Below are 20222 nucleotides of genomic sequence, written 5' to 3' on the forward strand. Positions count from 1 at the left end.
GGCCAGCCAGTGTGCGAACTATGGCTCGCGGGTCGGACGTGAGATGACCCTCTGCCATACGCAGTTGCGCTATAGCCCTGGTGCCCCGCTCTCGTCTATCTATCCAGGCCAACAGTTTCCCTGCTTTGTCCCCCACATCGTAAATTTTATGCCTGGTCTCTGTAAGGGCCGATGTCGTCTCCTGCCTGAGATGTTCCCTGTACTGTAGTTGCCTTAGGTGTAAGGCGTGTGCCGAGGCGGGTGTAGGGTCAGCCATGTGATCAGTGTCAGCTGCTTTTAATTCTAGCTCTAAAGCCGTGAGTTCTTTCGGTTTCTCTCGCTTGTGGCCCGTGATGGAAACTATCGCTTGCTACCTGAGAACTGCTTTGTAGGCCTCCCAAAGAACTGACGCTTCGTTTTCTGCAAAGAAATATTTAGTGGCTTCACGGATTTCCTTACGTATCTTCTGGACTTGCAAGTACCCTGGGTAAATAGGGTAGAGCCGTTTGCGGGATTTGTGATGATAGGAATAAGTTAACACTACAGGTGCATGGTCCGATATACCCCTATGTTTGATCTCAATGTCTTCTACGTGTTGCAAACAGGCCTTCGAGGTCATGAAATAGTCTATCCTAGACAGACTGTTGTGTGCCGTGGAGTGCAATGTGTATTGTCACGCTGCGTGATGGGTATGCCTACATATGTCAACCGCAAAAACAGCAGTTGATGGACAGAATGCAGAACAATGTCATACATTCACCCCAGTACAGAGATCCGGGCCTAAATCCATCGTTTTTTTGCACTGCACACCACCTCAGTTCAGACATGGCCATATGCAAATCAGCCTTGACCCTGTGACTCTTGGGAACAGTCCAGCCCGAACTGCCAAGCCATGTCTTTCCTGGATCGGAATCAAACATCCTAGGATGCGTGGTTGCGGGAGGTCGCTCACCCCTCGGCTGTGTCTGGCAATGTTTTTGGGCGCTTCCACCGTCGAGCAGGCCGTTTTGTCACTGCCTCACTGGCTCCCCGGTGTACTCCCAAAATTTAGTCCCCGGCTGCTGTGTGGAGAATAGGCCGCTGTAGTCCACTACCGACGAACCTCAGCACCCGGTGTCGGATTTGGACCGGAGTTGCTCCTGCAGACGCCGCTCGGTCACCAGCCTCCGCGAGAGCCTCTAACGTGCATGAATATGCCGGATAAATGTTCAGATTGACCTAGAAGGTCACTTCTCCTCCGGAGCTCCTCTCGTTAGCAGCCATCTTGCCCGACTGCCAGCCACGCCCCCCCTGTCTTGGGTTTTTTGAGTAGGGCATTGATCTCAGCGTGTTTCCAGCTCTCTGGGAGGTCGCGGTCTCAAGGGAGAGATTGATGACACTGCGTAGGTGGGGTGCGATGGAACTGCTTGCTTTGTTGAAGACATGGTGCAGGAATGGGTCTGACGGAGAGCCGGAATGGATTATGCTCATGGTCTTGATGGTGTCATCGACTCTCACGCTGGTCCAGGCTAGCAAGGGGGCGTGGTTGATGGTGTGCGGAGGGTCTGTTGTGTTGCTGTCTATTGGGGCTGTCTAGGTGTTGAAGCTGTTGTGGATGTCTGCTATCTTGTGGTGGAAGAAGGTGGCGAGGGAGTCGCACAGGGCTGGCGAAGGCGGGATGTCGTTGGTGTTGGAGCTGGGGATGGAGAGTTCCTTCACGATGTTGAAGAGCTCCTTGCTGTCGTGTGCGTTGTTGTCGAGGCGGTCTTTGAAGAGGTCTTCTTGGCAGCCCTGATGAGGTGGTGGTGGTTGCGGACGGTGTACTTGTGTGCTGCGTGGCTGTCCGGAGTTTGTTCACTGTGCCATTTCTTCTCTAGTTTCCGGCAGGCTTGCATGGAATCTAGGAGTTCTGGGGTGAATCAGCTGGCCCTCTTGCTGGTGTCTCTGTGGGGGGGTTTCTTCAGCGGGGCGAGGGTGTTGGCGCAGTCCTCGATCCAGCGTCTGAAGTTGTGGGCAGCGACGTCGGTGTTGGAGGGTTCAGTGGGTGGGCTGAGAGCGAGGTGTGCATGTAGTTGGTCTTCGGTGATTTTGCTCCAGCGGCGGCGGGGGATCCGTTGGGTGCGGTGGTGTGTGGAGGGTTTCTGGAAGGTGAAGTGGACGCAGCGGTGGTCGGTCCAGAGGAGTTTTGTGGTGTGGCTGACGAAGACGTGCGGGCTTGAGGAGAAGACGGGGTCGAGCGTGTGGCCGGCGGAGTGGGTGGGCATTGTGACGGGTTGCCTCAGTCCGAGGTTGGCGAGGTTGTTGATCAGGGTGGTGGTGTTGCTGTCGTTGTTGTTCTCAAGGTGAAAGTTCAGGTCTCCGAGGAGGATGTAGTCGGTGGCGGTCAGGGTGTGCGTGCTGATGAAGTCAGCGATGGAGTCGCTGAACTGGGGGCGGGGTCCGGGGGTCGGTGGATGAGGGTGCCTCTGAGGGTGGAGTTGGGGTCAGTGTGGATCTGGAAATGCATGTGTTCGGCGGTGCTGAGCGTGTCATCGGTGCTAGTCGAGACCCTGATGCTGTTCTTGTGGACGATGGCGAATCCTCCTCCGACTCCGTTGGTGCGGTCTCTGCGGGTGATCTTGTAGCCGTCTGAGATGGCTATGGCTATGGCAATGTCAGGTGCGGAGGAGTTGGTCAACCAGGTCTCTGTCAGGAAGGCGACGTCCGGGGAGGTTGTGTTGAGCAGGTCCCAGAGCTCGACGGCGTGTTTGCGTGCAGAGCGGGTGTTCAGTAGGTGGTTGAGGTCTTTCTAGGCGGGTGGTTCGGCGCCTCTGTGGCTGGTGTAGCTGCAGTTCCGGCAGGTGAAATGACTGTGTGTGCGTTTCGGGGCGGCTTTGAAGCAGTTGTGGGTCCCTCCGGGGTTGAAAGCGTGAAGAGTGCTAAGGTCGTAGTGGCGGCGGTCGTCGTCATGGGGGGCCAGGGGTTCTGTTGCTGGGCGCGGTCCAGGTGCGGATGGACGGAGACGGGCTTGGCCGGCGCCAGCGGCGCGACCGCGCAGTGGGCGGCATGTATGGGGAGATGGGAGTGAGGAGTAGGCGGGAGGCAGGGGCAGCAAATCGGCAGTCAGGGGGGTAGAGCCACAGGAGACGCAGCATCGTGGGCGGTGAGGGGAGACGAAGGAAACAGAAGGCAAAAGGGCACAACAATTGAGGGGGAAACGAGTAGCACAGATGGCAGAAAGGTCACAAAAGGGCAAAAAGGTCACAAGAATACAGGGGGAAACAAGTGGCACAGAAGGCAAAAAGGTCACAAGACAGGCAAAAAGGTTACAAAAAAGGGGGGGAAACGAGTGGCACAGGAGGCAGAAAGGTCCCAAGAAAGGGCAGATAGGTTACAAAAAACGGGGGGAAACGAGTGGCACAGAGGCAGAAAGGTCCCAGGAAAGGGCAGAAAGGTCCCCAAAAAATCGGAGGGGAAACGAGTGGCGCAGAGGGCACAAAGGTCAGAAAGGTCACAGAAATGCAGGGGCAGCTAAGCAACAGAAGGCAAAAACGGGCAGAGAGACACGGGGGCCGCGAGGGGAGCAGAAGGAAAAACCGGGCAGAGAGACACGGGGGCAGCGAGGGGAGCAGAAGGGAAACTGGGCAGACACACACGGGGGCAGCGAGGGGAGACAGACAACAGCAGTCACAGACACAACAATGAAAATGCAGTCACTACAACGGGAGCAATGAAAGAAAATACAGGCAATACAATGGAGGATGAGCTACCACTGGCCACCAGGGATGAGGCGCAAGTGGTAGCCTGCGGGTGGAAGAGGGCCTCGAACTTCCTCAGCAGCGGCAGCTGGGGCAGGGACACACAGGCCGTGCTGTGCGGAGGGGGAGCGACCATTGCCTGAGCATCTTAGGGCTAGATTGGGCGTGTGCCCAGTTTATCCTCCTGAATGGTTTTGGACCCTACGCAGGAACAGATCAAGCAATGAGGTACTTGTTTTGAGAATTTACACTCCAAGTTTAATTAACAAATGTGACTAAAAAAAAGCAAGTTCTTCAGAAGGAATGGTTATTCATCTGCTGCTAGAGCAGTGAACAAAGAGGGAGAGGGACATATGGCCTTCACCTATATGGACTGTAACTGGTTGTTGTTATACTACTCTTTATCCAAGTTCTCATGGGAAATGTAGTTTTTAATGGCTTGGTTCAAGTTGTGTTGCTGGTAAGAATAAGGCAGAGATAGAATGCATAATACTCGCCCCCAGTTCTGACACAGAATTATTACTTACCTTTGAAACAATGTCACATGAGTTACAAAATGGGTGAGGTGTGGTGCAAAAGATCTATAAAGATGGGCAATAAAACTGATGTTAAAGGAGTCTATGTGATTATGGCTTTTACATGTTATAAAGAAAATGATAGTGAATTGTTTAATACAATAGATTAATTTAGGTGCCCCTTAACCTAATTATATTATTAATTATAAATTATGGATTATAAATGTCGCCGACCGCAATGATGTTTAGGATGCCTTGCTGGAAACGGAGCTTAAGCTATTGATTGTGTCACAAACTCAGTTGAAGGAACACTGTAAGGGCCAGGAGTAATTCCATCTTACTTGAAATTTGTTTCATTGTCATTGAATTTTGAAAGCTATTTAGGGAGGATAGTCATCCCACTAACCTAAGGGACTACAAAATGCCCTTAGTCAAGCTTCCTTCTTTTGAAACAGCATGTAAGATGTCAGTGAGGATACATCATTTTGGACTATTTATGGATTTACAGATAACCACATACGTTTTTGCAGTGGAGGAATATTTCATAGACCTCATAAAGTCAGTGATGGAGTAATCAACCTCTTCTCATAATCAGTGCTTTTAATATCTGGTCTGATAACAAGATTATCTAGGTAGATTAACTGATATTTGAGACACCTAGAGGAGGGGGCTTAAAGCAGCGGGTCGTAAATTCCATCAAAAGGTAATGTCCTTGACTGAAATACTAACCTCTGAGAACCTACCGCCTGTAAATACCCACTCTTCATTTTTAACATGCCTCGAACATGCCTTGGTTTTCAGAATATTTGATAAAGTGGGTAGCACTGGTTAGAGTCTGAGAACCGGAAGAACACTCTAAGTGGTATTGAAGGAAGTTGACCAGTCAGGTGTTTGAGTCTTTTCTCACAGGCCTATTCACATTCTGATCTTAGGTCCAAGTTAACAGCCAGGCAACATATTTAATTTCACCCTAATACTAGGTACCCTTAAGAAGGTTCTTGCTCCCATCTCCCTGAAATTATTTAATGCTGCCAAGATCTTAACTAGATGCAGACTCAAAGAAGTGTGAGAAAGCTAAATCTGAGGTGAAAAGATTGGGAGAACCAGTTTTTAAAAAGTCCCGTAGTAAGGACACTGAACATATCAATTTACAATATTTTAACTTCAAGGTGAAGGAGACCAAAGCTTTTGTTAAATAATTATTTAACAATGGCACGTGTATCAGTTCAGATCTTGAATACATCTTTTTAAATAAAGGTTCATGTTATTAGGGAGAGGACTAAATTAACAGGAATGGGGAGCTAATAAGTTTGGCATAGTCATCTCTTTCCTAACCACATCGACGCTGATGACGAGCTCAGCTCGTCATGAGGTACACCTCTCGTACGCTCATGACGAGCTGAGCTCGTCATGAACCGCGGGTTTTTTAAAACTTCAGCGCACAGCGGGAAAATGCGCTGCAGCGATGCGGTTAATTGAGTCCTGTAAACCTTTTCTTCTTCATAATTTGTAGAGTTTAATTCTGCTACCACATATCCCTTTAGTAGACCTTAACCGTTTTGGTTTCGATATTAAGGTTAATTAACTCAGTCTAAATTTGAGATAATGTAATGGGTAGCATGTACATCACGCAACTTCCTGGAGGACCATACTCTTCACTTATAGTACAAGAAGTGGAGGATATGTTTACCCCTGCAAATACTGAAAATAAATTAACATATGTCAGAGTTTAGGGTCCCAGTGTACTTGAAGTAGACAAAAGCTACTCTTCTATTGAAAAGATCCATCACTGAACCTCTCAGACCCAGACAGCTATGAGAATAGCTAGCCTCCATCACTGCACAGAAATGCAGCTGGTGGGCATAAGGAAGAGGCTGCTTTAGGTTATAAATGAGGGGTTGGCTATGCTATAAGTGCTTCCCAATCGCTAGGTCACTCCTGATACCACAGATCATTACATCATGACTAGTTACCTGTAGGATATTGCAGGGGTATCAAGAGAATCGCCCATAGGATTTGAGTTATTTCTCAGGTATAGAATATCACATTGAGTTATAAATAGGATGATTGTCCTGCTGTGAAGTTGAAGTGTGGTGTCCACAGCACTCCCAATATATCTCCTGGTCTTTAATCACTTTGCAGCCTTTTCCTTTCAGAATGTAAGAATGCTTTTGGCCATTTGACCATTTGGCTTGATCTGTGTTGGTGTTTGCAGATGCTTAGAACTGGCACTTAATTGTAAATACCGGCACTTATTAATGACAGTCTTTTTTACATGGTGGCACTATTTTGTACATTTTCGAGTAAAGTTCATCAAATTTGTATTCAATACACAACTAACAAAAATTAATTATAGTAGAAGTGGTTCCAAGCCATATTTATAGCTTTAGCTGACCTTGAAACACATTTGGCAGTGCTAGCAAGGGCAATGGGTAGCCCCAACCACTTCAGTTTCTTTCTGAGAAATATCTCGAGCCTTGGCACTTGCATATTTACAAATTAGGTACTTGGGACAGTTGGTGTTTAAGCCTTCATAACGATTTCACAAGAATACTATCTAGGCCATATATGTGACTTTTCCCAAAGTGGATAACAGTTCAGAGGTGGATTTAGGGTAAAAGAACGATCTTTCCAGCTAAACCAGATATCAGGAAGTGAAAAAAAATGACTAACTTAAGGAAGTATATAGAGAGTCTGAAAAGGTAATTTGCATATAAAGAAAATACTTGTCAACCTGGTCTCTTTATGAATTAGAAGGAAAGTGGGGGGCAAACATGCCAGCAAAGAGGCTATACTTGATCTCTAGTAGAGGTGAGAACATTCTCCCTAAGATTTGAGAACAGTTAAAGTCTGGAGGGCAACCTGCGGGTCGGTTTGGGCATTACTGAATCTATTTTACTTTGTTCCTAATACCTCTGTTAAATTAAACAAAAGGCAACGGATCTTTTGGTCTAAATAATGTAGGAGGTGACTTATTTACTATAACTTTACTTAAAAAATTGCAAATTACACCTTCAAGCATTATACTTCAAAAATCCAATTCTGTATAAGCATATGACAGAACATTTACAAGAGTATTCTGAATAGCAATTCTTTGTAGAAAGCAGAACATGTCCCAGTCTTGTGCATTCGCCTTACTGTAGGTAAACACTGTTACAATTACCAAACCCAATGCTACTCTTTTTTCGTCTTCTTCATCAAAGAGTGATGAAAGGTGGAGTCTCCCCCACCAGGATTAGCTTGTTAAGCCATTGTATTAGAGTCATTAAAATAATTACCTGCATAGAGCTTCTGCATCGAATTGTCTTGAATGTCGATGATCAATTATGATTATTTCATGATTCTTATCCAAGAAGCTCTGAAGTGCAGATTCTGGAGTCCTAGCAATATTACATTTAAATCCTGCTTTTTCACACGCCCAGCAGAATCCATTGCTCTGGCTGTCTTCTTTGGCAAATACTAAAAGTACCTGATAAATAAACAATATTGTATTAGATGTTGGTCAGACAATTTTTCAGTTTCGTATGTAAGAAACAGCCGAAGAATTGTACAAGTATTTTTAGTCCCCAGAAAATACCTGAACATGTTTCCTTTATGTGTATAACACCTGAATATATGAAAACCTAACCAGACAGACATAATATTATTGCAAAACCATGATTTTTTTTCTTTACTAAAGGCAAGATGTACAGAAGCAACCAGTGGTAACTCGCTAAGTGTTGGGCAGATGGCAGTTGACAAGATAGATGCTATATCAGGTTGACCTAAGTAGATGCTGTGATGTGAGGATACAATTACTACTGAAAGTCTGTGGAAGAAGGAAGAAAAACGAGAAGTTAGAGGAAATACAAATCAAAGCAAATTGGCAATAAAAAAGCATTAATCTGTTACATGTGTAGCAATTATAATTGGATTTATATATCGTTTACTATCCCTGACGAGGCACTGAAGTGCTGACGACGAGTAGCACTTCTCCAGAACTCAAGGTTAGTGGTTAATCTAGTGGTTACTGTTGGTTATTGAAATTAGTCATATGCGCTCAATACAAATTGCATGAATTTAATTCAGTTACTTTGTGATATAATACCTGGTAGGTGTGGTCATTAGTGGAGGGCCATGTGGTGTCAGGTGGATGGTTGGTGTGATGGGTTGGTGGAGATTAGGTAATATTAGATTACAAGAATTTTCGTTTTAAAGAGGAGAGGTGGTGAATGTACGAAATGCGGTATCAGCCAATTGGAGAATTTAAATTAGAGAATTAAAGCAGACAGGCATGAAACTAAAAGGAGGCTTTGATTGAGTGTTTGTGTGTCCCTCCTGAGGCGGAAGCCGGGAGGTTGTGCTGCTGTGTTTTTAACTTTACTTGAAATTTAATATCACTGTGAAAACAGCGTTTTTTTTTTAAATTTACCTGCAACACTGCCTTATTTGCTTGATTTAAGAAGCTCTCATCGCGGACTCCTTCCCCCTTCTCCCCGTTGCCCTGGGCCACTCCCAGCCGAGTATCGACGCTGTGGAGTTGGTCCCAGGTTCAGACGAGCGGCTGCCATATTGGGTGTGGCTTTAATCCCCCGCGCTCTAGTCGCGCATAAAAGGGGTTTCCTGAGCCCTTGCACTCGTTTGATTGAGTGTTCGTGTGTCCCTCCTGAGGCGGAAGCCGGGAGGTTGTGCTGCTGTGTTTTTAACTTTACTTGAAATTTAATATCACTGTGAAAACGGCGTTTTTTTAAATTTACCTGCAACACTGCCTTATTTGCTTGATTTAAGAAGCTCTCATCGCTGACTCCTTCCCCCTTCTCCCCGTTGCCCTGGGCCACTCCCAGCCGAGTATCGACGCTGTGGAGTTGGTCCCAGGTTCAGACGAGCGGCGGCCATATTGGGTGTGGCATTAATCCCCCGCGCTCTAGTCGCGCATAAAAGGGGACATCCATGCATCCACGCAGCGGACGCGGGCAGCGGACACGCCGGACCTGCGCCGGAGTCGTGCCAGAGTCCTGCCCGTCTGCGCCCGTCAGCGCTAAGGAGGCGCAAGAGGCCAAGTAGGCTGCCACCCCCCTTGTTTATTCTCCCTCTGCTCTTAGGAACCTGGATTGTGCATGGGTTGCATTATCTCCGACAAACCTAGATCTTATCTCCTCACTTGGCATTGCGCGTAATATATCTTCTTCATCCCCCTGCAGTAAGCACCCAGCTGGTCTCAGCACTACTGAAACGCGCATCAGGGTCCTATATTTAAATACACGCTCACTGGTAAAGCATCAGGCTGATCTCTTTCTTCTTCTCATCGACGAAAGTCCCGATATCCTTTTACTCACTGAGACCTGGCTGACTGATGATTCTCACCCTGACATCTTAGCAGCTCTGCCCCCGACTATTACCTGCTTAATACGAACCGACCCTTCGGTCGTGTCGGCGGCGGGGTGGCAGCTGTTATCCGAAAGGAGTTTAAATTTATTTCCATGTCTTTTTTCACTCTCACTGACGTGGACAATCTCATCATCAGCTTGGAGACTGGAGAGGGAGCTGTTACCATCATTATTCTGTATCGTCCTCCCCATCCTATGCCTCTGTTCCCTGTTGCCTTTTGTGAACAGTTAGCCAAGTTACTTACCTCATCTGCTCGAGTCGCCATTCTGGGCGACTTCAACTACTGTTATAACGACTGCGACGCTGGTCCTCATGCGACTGTGCTATTTTGAAGTTCTCGCCAGCTTTAATATGACCCAACTAGTTACCCGTCCTACCCATATCGGGGGCCATATCTTAGATCACATCTGGACTCACAACCTTACTCTCTCCTGTCCTGTGATCACTCCTTGTATTTGGTCCGACCACTACCTGATCGACACGGTGATCACAGTCAGGGGCTGTATGAAGGTCCCTCCCCTGGCAGGTGGGAGTGCTCGGAAATGGAGCACCCTTGATTCTCAGGCTTTCCTCTCGTTCCTGGCTGAGACTCGCCTTCCGTCGTCTAGTGCAGCGACTGTTCACACTCTGGAGGAGGATCTCACTGGCTGGATTACTAAAGTCAGCGACCGCTTTGCCCCTCCCTCCAGATTCCCCCGCTCCCGGCACAGCAAGTCCCACAAGTGGTTTAATGACACCTTGAAAACCCAGCAACTTGAACTGCGCCAGACGGAACGTAGGTGGAGACGTAATTACCTACCCATCGACAGAGAGCTATACGTTGCTGCGCGGAAAAAATATAAAGCTGCAATTACGGCACAAAAGCTCTTCACATCTCGGAAAGGATCCTTACTGCTCCTAATAAATCCAAGGAGATTTTCTCAGTCATGAGGGAGCTCACGTCTGACGCTAGGACTCCAGCTTCTCAGACTCCGACGCAAGAGTCCTGCAATGCCTTAAATAGTTTCTTCATCGAAAAAATCATCAAGATCAAGAATACTATTCCCCCTGCCTCCCCTGATGGCATGTTAGCCTCCCCTCCTGAAAACCCACTCTAATTATCATCCTTCCCCGCTCTTGACCCCAGTACTTTGGCCAAACTTGCTGTTCGGGTCAAATCCGGCTCGCCTAATGATTGTTGCCCCCCCTCTGTCTTCCGTGACGTCTGCCTGACTCTGCCGGACTGCATCCTGCCTCTGCTAAACACCTCTCTCGAGGCAGGTGTGGTGCCCAACTCCTTTAAGGAGGCTGTCCTGGTGCCCCTGCTGAAGCAGCCTGGAGCTGACCCGGACGATCTCGCCAACTATCGGCCTATTTCTCTCTTGCCCTACTTATCCAAACTCTTGGAGGCACATGTCACCAGCTGCCTCTCTAAATTTATCGAGTGTTCCAACTTTCTCGAACCCAATCGAGCCGGCTTCAGACCAGCCCATTCTCCGAGGCTGTGATCCTGGCAGTTATGGATACCCTTAGGGCCAATGCCGATAAAGGGACACCACAGGCGCTCGTTTTATTGGACCTGTCGGCAGCATTCGACACGGTGGACCATAACATCCTTGTCCACCGTGCCGAGCAAGCCGGCATCCGAGGCCTGGCCTCTGCCTGGCTCAAATCCTTTCTGTCGGGCAGAACCCAGGCGGTCCGGTTAGGTCCCTTCACAGCCGCAAAGGTGCCATCCATCTGCGGAGTGCCCCAGGGATCATCCCTGTCCCCCCTGCTATTTAATCTCTACCTTCAGCCGCTCATCTATTCCCTGAAGAGGTGGAATGTCACCGTATTCAACTATGCAGACGATCTGCAAATCATCTTCCCGCTCAACACCCCTAATGCAGCTCTCGATTGCCAAGCGGTGATGTTACACATCCAGCACTGGATGAACTCCCACCAGCTTAAGCTGAACCCGGGGAAGACCGAGTTAATTCTTCCGGGCAACAGTCTTTCTCACTGGGGCCCACAGTTCTGGCCGACTGAGCTTGGCTCCCCGCCGGTCCCGGCAAAGTCAGCAAAGAGTCTCGGGGTCATAATTGATACGGAGCTCTCTCTTAGGCCTCAGGTGGGTGCGGTTGTGTCATCATGCATGTTCCAACTCAGAAAAATCAGGAAAGTCTCCCACATCCTCACACCGGAGGCTCTGATACAAGTCCTGATTGCCCTGGTGCTCTCACGCCTAGATTATTCAAACTCTCTGTACCATGGCCTACCTAAATCCCTCCTTTACAGGCTTCAGATTGTGCAGAATCAAGCGGCGAGACTGGCCTATAAAACCCCGAAGTGGCAGTCTGCGAGACCACTGCTTCGCAGACTCCACTGGTTGCCGGTGGAGCAGAGGACTGCATTTAAGATCGGCTGCCTGACTTTTAAGGCTGTGTTTGGGACCTCCCCCGCCTTTCTCAAATCATTGGTCATCCCCTACTGCCCGGTCCGCAACCTCCGGTCGTCTTACCGCCAACTCTTAGTTGTCCCTCCTATTAAACTTAAAAAGTTCGGCGGCCGCAGATTTGCTCACCGGGCCCCCACTCTTTGGAATCAGCTGTCCCTTCCGCTCAAATCTGGCAATTCCCTTCTGGTTTTCAGAAACTTCTGAAAACCCACCTCTTCACGCAGACTGGCTAGACCCCCGCCTTTACACCTCACAGCACTCAACCAGCGCCAGGAAACCTATGGTGTCAGCGCGCTATATAAGAGCTCCTTAAGATAAGATAAGATAAGATAAGAGGCTTTGCTTAGAAACAGAAGGTATGCAGGCAGGTTGCAAGACACCTGTGAAAGTTTAATGATATTGTTGCACCCATTGTGCCCTGTTGTACCTAAACCAGTTGAAATACTGTTTCTCTTTAATATACATTTCTTTATTGAGATTTCCATTATACATTAATACAAATGTCATGCAATATAGTACTCAATGGGATGCCAAGAAGGGACAAAATAACTTTAGAAAGTATGAATGAAAATAGAAAAATAAAATCCAATAAAGGAGCCTTCCGTTAAACAAATACAGTTTAAGCAATGCCTAAGGTAACCTTTGTCTACGTATGACACACACCTCACAAACAAATGATTTAAATCATCGGCCTCAGATTCAAATCACAGATAAAAATACTCCAATCACCATCATCATTGCACAGAAAAGAGTATCATACGCCACACACGAGAAAGATAATTAGAGTTTACATATGTAAAAAAATGAACCCAAAAATCATCGAAAACCTGGATTTGATCTTGAACCTTGTAAATGTACATTCATATGTGGCTAATCTATAAAGTTCAGAAAGCCATTCTTGATGTGCGGGCGCCTGTGCTGTTAGCCAATGCTGATCTTAGCCACTATTAGAGCCATCGACATCCATCTATGCCAGTGAGAAGTCGTACTATCCAAAGCAATAAAATCATGCTACAAAGTTAGCTTGCTTGATTCCTCATAAGGAATAAAACTAGTAGAGCACAGTGACACCCATATATAATGGCAATAGATATCCAGTGCAGAACATCACTAGAGTACATGGTACAAATCACACGCAACATCTGGACATCTCCAGCATGCCGTGTTAGGAAACATACTAGCCTTATATAATGAGAGAAGACCAATTACTGAGGATGTTGAAGTAGGTGTAGCCTCACACTTAGACCAATTTATCTCATTTCCAGAGGCGAACAAAAACAAATCAATTAGAGACATGAGCTGAGCAATGGAAGAATCTGGCTCACTTGTAGTCAATAAGATATCATCTGCATATAACAAGATTTAGCAAATTCCAACTGGCGTTTCTATTTCCGCACTTGAGACTGTTGAATGGCTTCTGCTAACGGTTCGATTGCTAAAAGGAACTGCAGTGGCAACAGCGGTCAACCTTGTATTGTGTCCCTCGAGATATGAAAGGTCTTTGACAAATGACCTCCAGAGTCTATCTGTGCTGAAGGGTTGGAGTAAAGCCATCAGGGTTTGTTTAGAAACCCAGACCCTCTTCCTGCCCTGCTTAGGGTGCGGAAAAGATCCCACTATTCACCCCGATCAAAAGCCATGTCTGTATGTAAAGAGAGCAGCAACTTATCATCTCAATTATTTCGCAATTTCCATATCACAATGAATAGAATACGCATATGATTACGGGAAGAGCACCCCTGTACAAAACCGATCTGAAAGCTATGTATCAAACTAGGGAGGACTTTCTTAAGGTGGGTTGCATGGAAATTTGCAAGAATTTTCATGTCTGCATTAATGAGCGATATGGGACTGTAGCTTGTGCAGTTAGTAGGATCCTTATCAGGCTTTAAAATAAAGCTAACCACCCTCCTATTCTTTATAAAGCCTGTAAAGAAGCGGAATCATCAACTCCCTGTTAATCTTATAAAAATCTATCGGGAAACCATCATCACCAGGGGCTTTGTTATTGGGCATTCTCCTAATAGCCTCAGAAATCTCCTCCTCTGTGATCTCCCCTACAAGGAACTGCCTACCATCTTCAGACAAGGTGGGAAGATGAAGATCTCTAAAAAAAAAATCAAGCTCAGAAATTGCCTCAATTGGAACCTCTGTGCTATAAAGTGTTGAAAAGAAATGCACAAATGCTTCTGTAATCTCCACTGGGTGTATAAGTAATCCTTTATTTATGCTACGGATTGCTGGAATAACAGAATTTGCCTCACATTGGCATCATTGTACAATAGGTAACCTACTTGCCTTTTCACCTTGCTCTTAATGATGCCATTTTAGGCAAAGTAGAGCATACTCTGATTGTGTTGTAAGATGTGTATTAAGATCATAGTTTGCTTGCTCCAAAAGATTTAATAAAACTGTGGTGAGACATTGTACATAAGTCTTGGAAAGATCACACACCACTCTCTCTAATCAAGTTTGCATATCTCGCATTTGCCACTTGTGAATCGCTGAATCCCGCATAAGTGTACCTCTTAAGGTGGCCTTTCCTGCTGCCCATAACACCTGTGCGGACGTTGTAGAAGAATCATTATCTAACAAGAATTGACGTTGATGGGCTATACGTTCCTACCTATTCTCCGCAGTATGACAGTGTCAAAGATTCAACCGCCATGACTTGGACACAGGAGACACGTCCTAAATCCAATTCTAAAGTTATCAGGGCATGGTCAGAGATTACCCCAGTATTAATAGTGCAAGCACTCAAGTAGGCCAGAGGGGCATGCGACATTACAATGAAGTCTATCTGGAAACAGGTCCCATGAACACATGAATTAAATGTGCACTCCCTATCTCTTGAGTGCGTCAAACGCCATGGCTATTTTAATCCACGATCACTCATTACATCATTCAGAATTGCTCTATCCCTAGTGTTAGCTCTATCAATTGGTCCAGAACGATCCAAATAGGGATCAATGGCTATATTCCAGTCTTCACCAATTGTTGTCTTGATGCGACCAAACTCTTTCAGGAGTCTAGATATCACCAAAAAGAAAGATGCCCAATCATGACTAGGAGCATATACGACCCCACAATCAGAATCTGATACATAGTTTTACATATTACGGAGCTGTAACAGCCCAACGGTTCTGTCAACGTCTTCAGAACAGCGACCAGAACAGATTAGTGGAACAGAATAGGAACGCCACACTTTTCCAACGAAGACGGTGTCAGAAAGGGCAGCGGGCAGTAAACTCCTACTAACTACACTCAATCTGTCCTTAGTTTGCTCAATTCCAAGGCTGAAAGGAGAGTCTCCTGCAATAAGGCGATGTCTGGGAGTTTTGAGGCAAAGTAAGACAACACTTTTTTCCTCTTAATGTGATGCGTGAGGCCATTAACATTAAGGGATAATATGCGTAATTTTTTTAACTGTGAAGGCAATGACATAAATTAAGACAAACATTTAACTATTCACAGAGTGAAGGTGGTGATTAGGATCAATTTAAAATGTAAATTTACAAAAAAGCCATACAGCAACGACTACAGTTGGAGTGCTCAAAGGAACCATAACTGATTTAATGAGCTATTCACAGTTTCACTGTACCAGCCGTGCGTACTTTTTTTTATTTTAATTTTTTTAATTTTTATTGTCATCAACAAAAAAAAAACAGGTACATCCGCAATGTAAGTATAGCACATACAAGAAAGAAAAACATTGTTGAATTACCTACAGCGACAGTCTGTCAATCCTAAAAACTTCCCATGTAAGTGCAATTTATGCCATCAATGTGAGAACAATCAAGTTCAAATACAAAACAGCGGACGCCAGACCCACAACAAAGAATAATAAAGAAAACCCCAATGCAACAAAAAAGGAAAAGAAATGATAACATGAAATTATAAGGAAAGAACATCCTCAATCACAATACGTTGTCATGCACAGAGCACAATCACAGTGCCAGTCTATATACCCCGTGTTCTTATGTCAATCACGCTGCTCCCTTCCGTGGACTCTCCAGTCACAATCTTCCCATCGTGCACCCCGCATCTCGCCAGTACTTCAACCAATGCCCTTCTCAGTATGTGCAAGCAGATACAGCCTCAGAGGCTCCCATATATCCCTCGGCCTCGACGACAGGGGCAGCTCCTCCGCATAAACGTTGAGGCTATCCCGACAATACACTAAGTCGATAAGCCAAGCCTTCAGGATAGGTCGTTTGCCTCTCCCCCACGTAATCGCCACCCTCCGAGCAGCCATAAGCAGCGCCAGGCGCACAAACATGCCATTCGCCCCCTTAACATGTGGCACACAGCAGAGAAGACATACCGGCGTACAAGGAAGATCCGCGGCGACCATCTCACGCAAACTACGCATCACAGCAGTCCAAAATGCAACCACCGTCCGGCAGTTCCACGCTAAATGCAGAAAGTCTGCATCATCCTGACCGCACCTGTCACACCTCGCCGTGTCACGCAACCCATATCTATACAATCGTGATGGGGTGTAGTACATCTGATGCACATATTTAAAATGGATAACCTTAAGATTGCCATTCATACAGAGTTTGCCAGTCAGCCCACATATAAACTTCCAGTTAACTTCAGAAATATCAACAGTCAGACATGCATTCCACTTGGCACAGCTCTTATCCTCGCCCAGCACCTTTTCGTCTTTAATAAATTTAAAGAGTTTGGATATTAATCTCTTATTATTAGGCACGGTGAGGACAGTTTGTAAAGACACCAGTGCAGGGGGTTCATCCGGAAAGGCAGTGTAATGTTCCCGGGCCGCGCGTCACAAGCGATGTATCGCGAATTGGAAGAGCAGCGACTGATTCACAATATGACTCAGGTCATCCTGTCAGATAAACATGCCATTGGGGTACACGTCCCGCATATGGGAAATGCCTGCCTCCCTCATCACCCTTACAGACGGGGCCTCGTGTGTGACAATTGTGCATGATACTCTAGACGCAAGTCCGGCGCATATAACAGTAACTTTTGTGCCAGTTTCCCTATCCGCTGCCAGGCCGACACCGTAGCGTCAACCGCGTTGATCTCCGATTTCGGGGTACCCCTCGAGTGGTGAGTGACCACACTATGCAGAGGAATCAGAGCCGCATCTCCCTCCTCCACCGCAACGTGCGGCGTGAAAGCATGTGGCCTATACCAATAGTACAGGTATTGAGCCTGAGCGCTTAGGTAATATGCATAAAATCCGGCGCCACGAAGCCTCCCTGCTCATACCTCCGTGTAAGCACCGACCACTGCACTCTCGCCGCCTTTCCTCCCCACACCAGTCAAAGCAAATGGCCTCGGAGTGTTTTAAAGAAAGACAAATTAAGTACTATGGGCACATTCACGAACATATAAAGGAATCGGGGTAATACCACCATCTTAATGAGTGCGAGACAGTCCGCCAGTGACAAAGGCAGCTGCAACCAGGTTTCGACCACGCTTTCTAATTTTGAACATGCCCTGCCATAATTTTCCCGGATCATCACTGCCGGATCCCGATGCACTCACACTCCCAGATATTTCACTGGGTATACTGACCAGATTAGTGGAAACTCCAAATCAGGACGTGCAGTTCCAGCCGTCAGCGGAATTATGAACGACTTCTCCCAGTTAATGTACAGCCCAGATATGCGGCCAAACCGCACATACTCCCGCAATAATTGCGCCAGATATCGCATATCATCCGCGTAGAGTGAAATCAAGACCGGCCGATAGTTAAAATTCAAGGCAGTTTCTCTATGTCGCTGCCAAATGACGCAGGCCAGCGGTTCAAGAATGATCGCAAATAGCAGGGGTGATAGGGAGCAACCCTGCCGAGTTCCACGCTCAATACACAACGCGGCAGACGTCAGCCCACCAACTTGCACCCGTGCCGACGGCGCCGTGTACAGCACAGCTATCCACTGAAGAAACTGGAGAGGGAACCCCATACGCCGCAAGACCCCATGCATATACTGCCATTCAACAGAATCAAACGCTTTGGCAGCATCCAATAATACTGCCGCCCCTCTAACTTGGGCTCTAGCACATGGAACATAGAGAATAGCGTGCGCAAGTTATGCGAAGTGGATCGTTCAGGCACAAATCCGGATTGATCCGGTAGGATCAAACCGTGCATCAGGGGCTGTAGCTTAGTTGCTATAATTTTCGCTAGGATATTGGCGTCAATATTGATCAGTGATAATGGACGATAAGAATCACAGCGCTCCGGGGGCTATCTCTCTTGAGTAAAGTAACTATGAGTGCCTCTCTCATGGATGGGGGGAACACCCCTGCGTCGTACGCCTCAGCATATACCTCTAGCAGATGCGGCACAATGAGATCAGCATATTTCTTATAAAATTCCACCGGCAGCCCATCCGGACCCGGCGCCTTGCCATTATCCAAGGCCGCAATAGCCAACTTAACGTCCTGTTCATCAATTGGAAGACAGAGATACCGACGCTGCACGTCTGACAACCAAGCACACGCTATGTCGTCCAAATACGTATCGAATTCTTTCACCGGCAATGGACCTCGTGTGCTGTACAAATCCTTGTAAAATATACAAAATTGGTCCGTTATAGCCTCCGGAGTGTAATGCTTATTTCCTTCTTCATCCACTATTCTATCCACGCGTGTTTGCTCCAGCCTCGCCTTTATCTTGAACGCCAGCGTCCGACCCGGCCTGCCCGCCTCCCCGTATCTCCTAGCTGCAGGTCTGCGAGATATATATTTTATCTCCGCTTCTGCCTGCGAGTCATACTCATCCAGTAATTCCTGTATTCTTCCCAGTGTGGACAATATGGGGCGGCTAGCATAATCCCTCTCTAGATCCTGCAGCTCCGCCTCAATTCTCTGCAAGCGTGACCGTATGTCACGGAGTATGCCTGCAGCTGTCCCAATACACACCCCTCTAATGGTGACCTTGAAGGCCTCCCACAGCGTGGCAGCTTGATCAACCGTGCCCTTATTGAGTGTGAAATATTGTTCGATGGCGTCATTAACAGTTTTATCATACACAGGATCTAAAAGCGCCTCAGTACACATCTGCCATGTAAAAGGACGTCGGACTCCGGTCGGAATTTTCAACAGCAGACGCACCGGGTTATGATCCGACAGCGTGCGGGCAAGAGGCGCCACCTCAACAACCCATTCCATAAGCTCATCACCAATCAGCCAGTAATCTAGCCGTGACCAACTCCCATGCATGGGCGTAGCATACGTACCCTCTTGTCTTCCCGGATTGCGTTGCCGCCATACATCACACAACCCAAATTCTTCCATAGCTCGCAGCACATTCGCAGCTACTCTCGGGGTGCGGTGCGTATCAGGGTTCGATTTATCCAATTGTACATTCAGATATGTATTCAGATCCCCCCCAAATAACAGGCATTTGGCCATTACCTCAGCCGCTCACAAACACGCGCCACGCATGCCGGATCGTCCACTATGGGACCATACATATTGACGATGACAACCAATTTACCACTCAGCTTCCCGCACAACAAAGTGCATCTCCCCTCATCATCTGCGTATGAATGCAACGTCTGAAACTCCAGCCCTCGTTTAATCAAGATCAGCACAACTCGTGCATAGGAGGAATACGAGGAAGCCATTCAATAGCCCGCCCATCTGTCGAGCGCCCCACATGACGCATTTGGAGCGAGATGTGTCTCTTGCAACAGTGCAACCTGTATTCCGTGTCTATTTAAATATGCGAGCACCTGGCGCCCTTTCTTGGGGGAATTGAGGCCCCGAACATTCCAAGTCAATAGGGCTCAGTCAATAGCCATTAAATATTCAATAGGGTAAACATAGCAGCTCGTGAGCGACAGGCCCCCCGGGAGACATGCAAGTCACTGCAGAACAACTCCAATATTAAGCACATCAAATGTCTCATGTCGCACTTGTGATTGACCTCCACACACAAAAAACTGCAAACAAACAAAACATACAAAATCCCCGCCGCCCTTCACCCTCCACCCATTCCAACCTCCCAATTAGGTCGAGATCATCCCCCCTCACCACCCACCTTACTCCAACCATACGGGTAATACCCTCTGGGGGAAGAAGCACAGCAGCGTATACACACACCGAAGTGTGGTCGCCGGAACTATTTCCATCTTCCAACCGCTGAATCCAGATCAGACAAGCAATGCAGGATCCTTACATCGCACCATCAGGAGCCCCAAGGAGAGCAACTATCATCTCAACAGTCCACACCCACCC

The 20222-nt window shown here is 47.1% G+C and overlaps 1 protein-coding gene across 2 annotated transcripts in view; it reads right to left on the reverse strand.

The window, feature by feature from the left end:
• Positions 1 to 20222, reverse strand: part of PDE8A (phosphodiesterase 8A) — a 2294608-nt gene that overhangs the window by 1563865 nt on the left and 710521 nt on the right. For both annotated transcript variants that reach the window (XM_078684749.1, XM_078684748.1), the window contains exon 3: positions 7489 to 7679. In XM_078684749.1, the coding sequence (XP_078540875.1) occupies positions 7489 to 7679 (191 nt within the window). The remainder of the gene's footprint in view (positions 1 to 7488; positions 7680 to 20222) is intronic.

The sequence above is a fragment of the Lissotriton helveticus genome, chromosome 3_2 (assembly GCF_964261635.1).
Source record: "Lissotriton helveticus chromosome 3_2, aLisHel1.1, whole genome shotgun sequence".
Classification (NCBI taxonomy): Eukaryota; Metazoa; Chordata; class Amphibia; order Caudata; family Salamandridae; genus Lissotriton; species Lissotriton helveticus.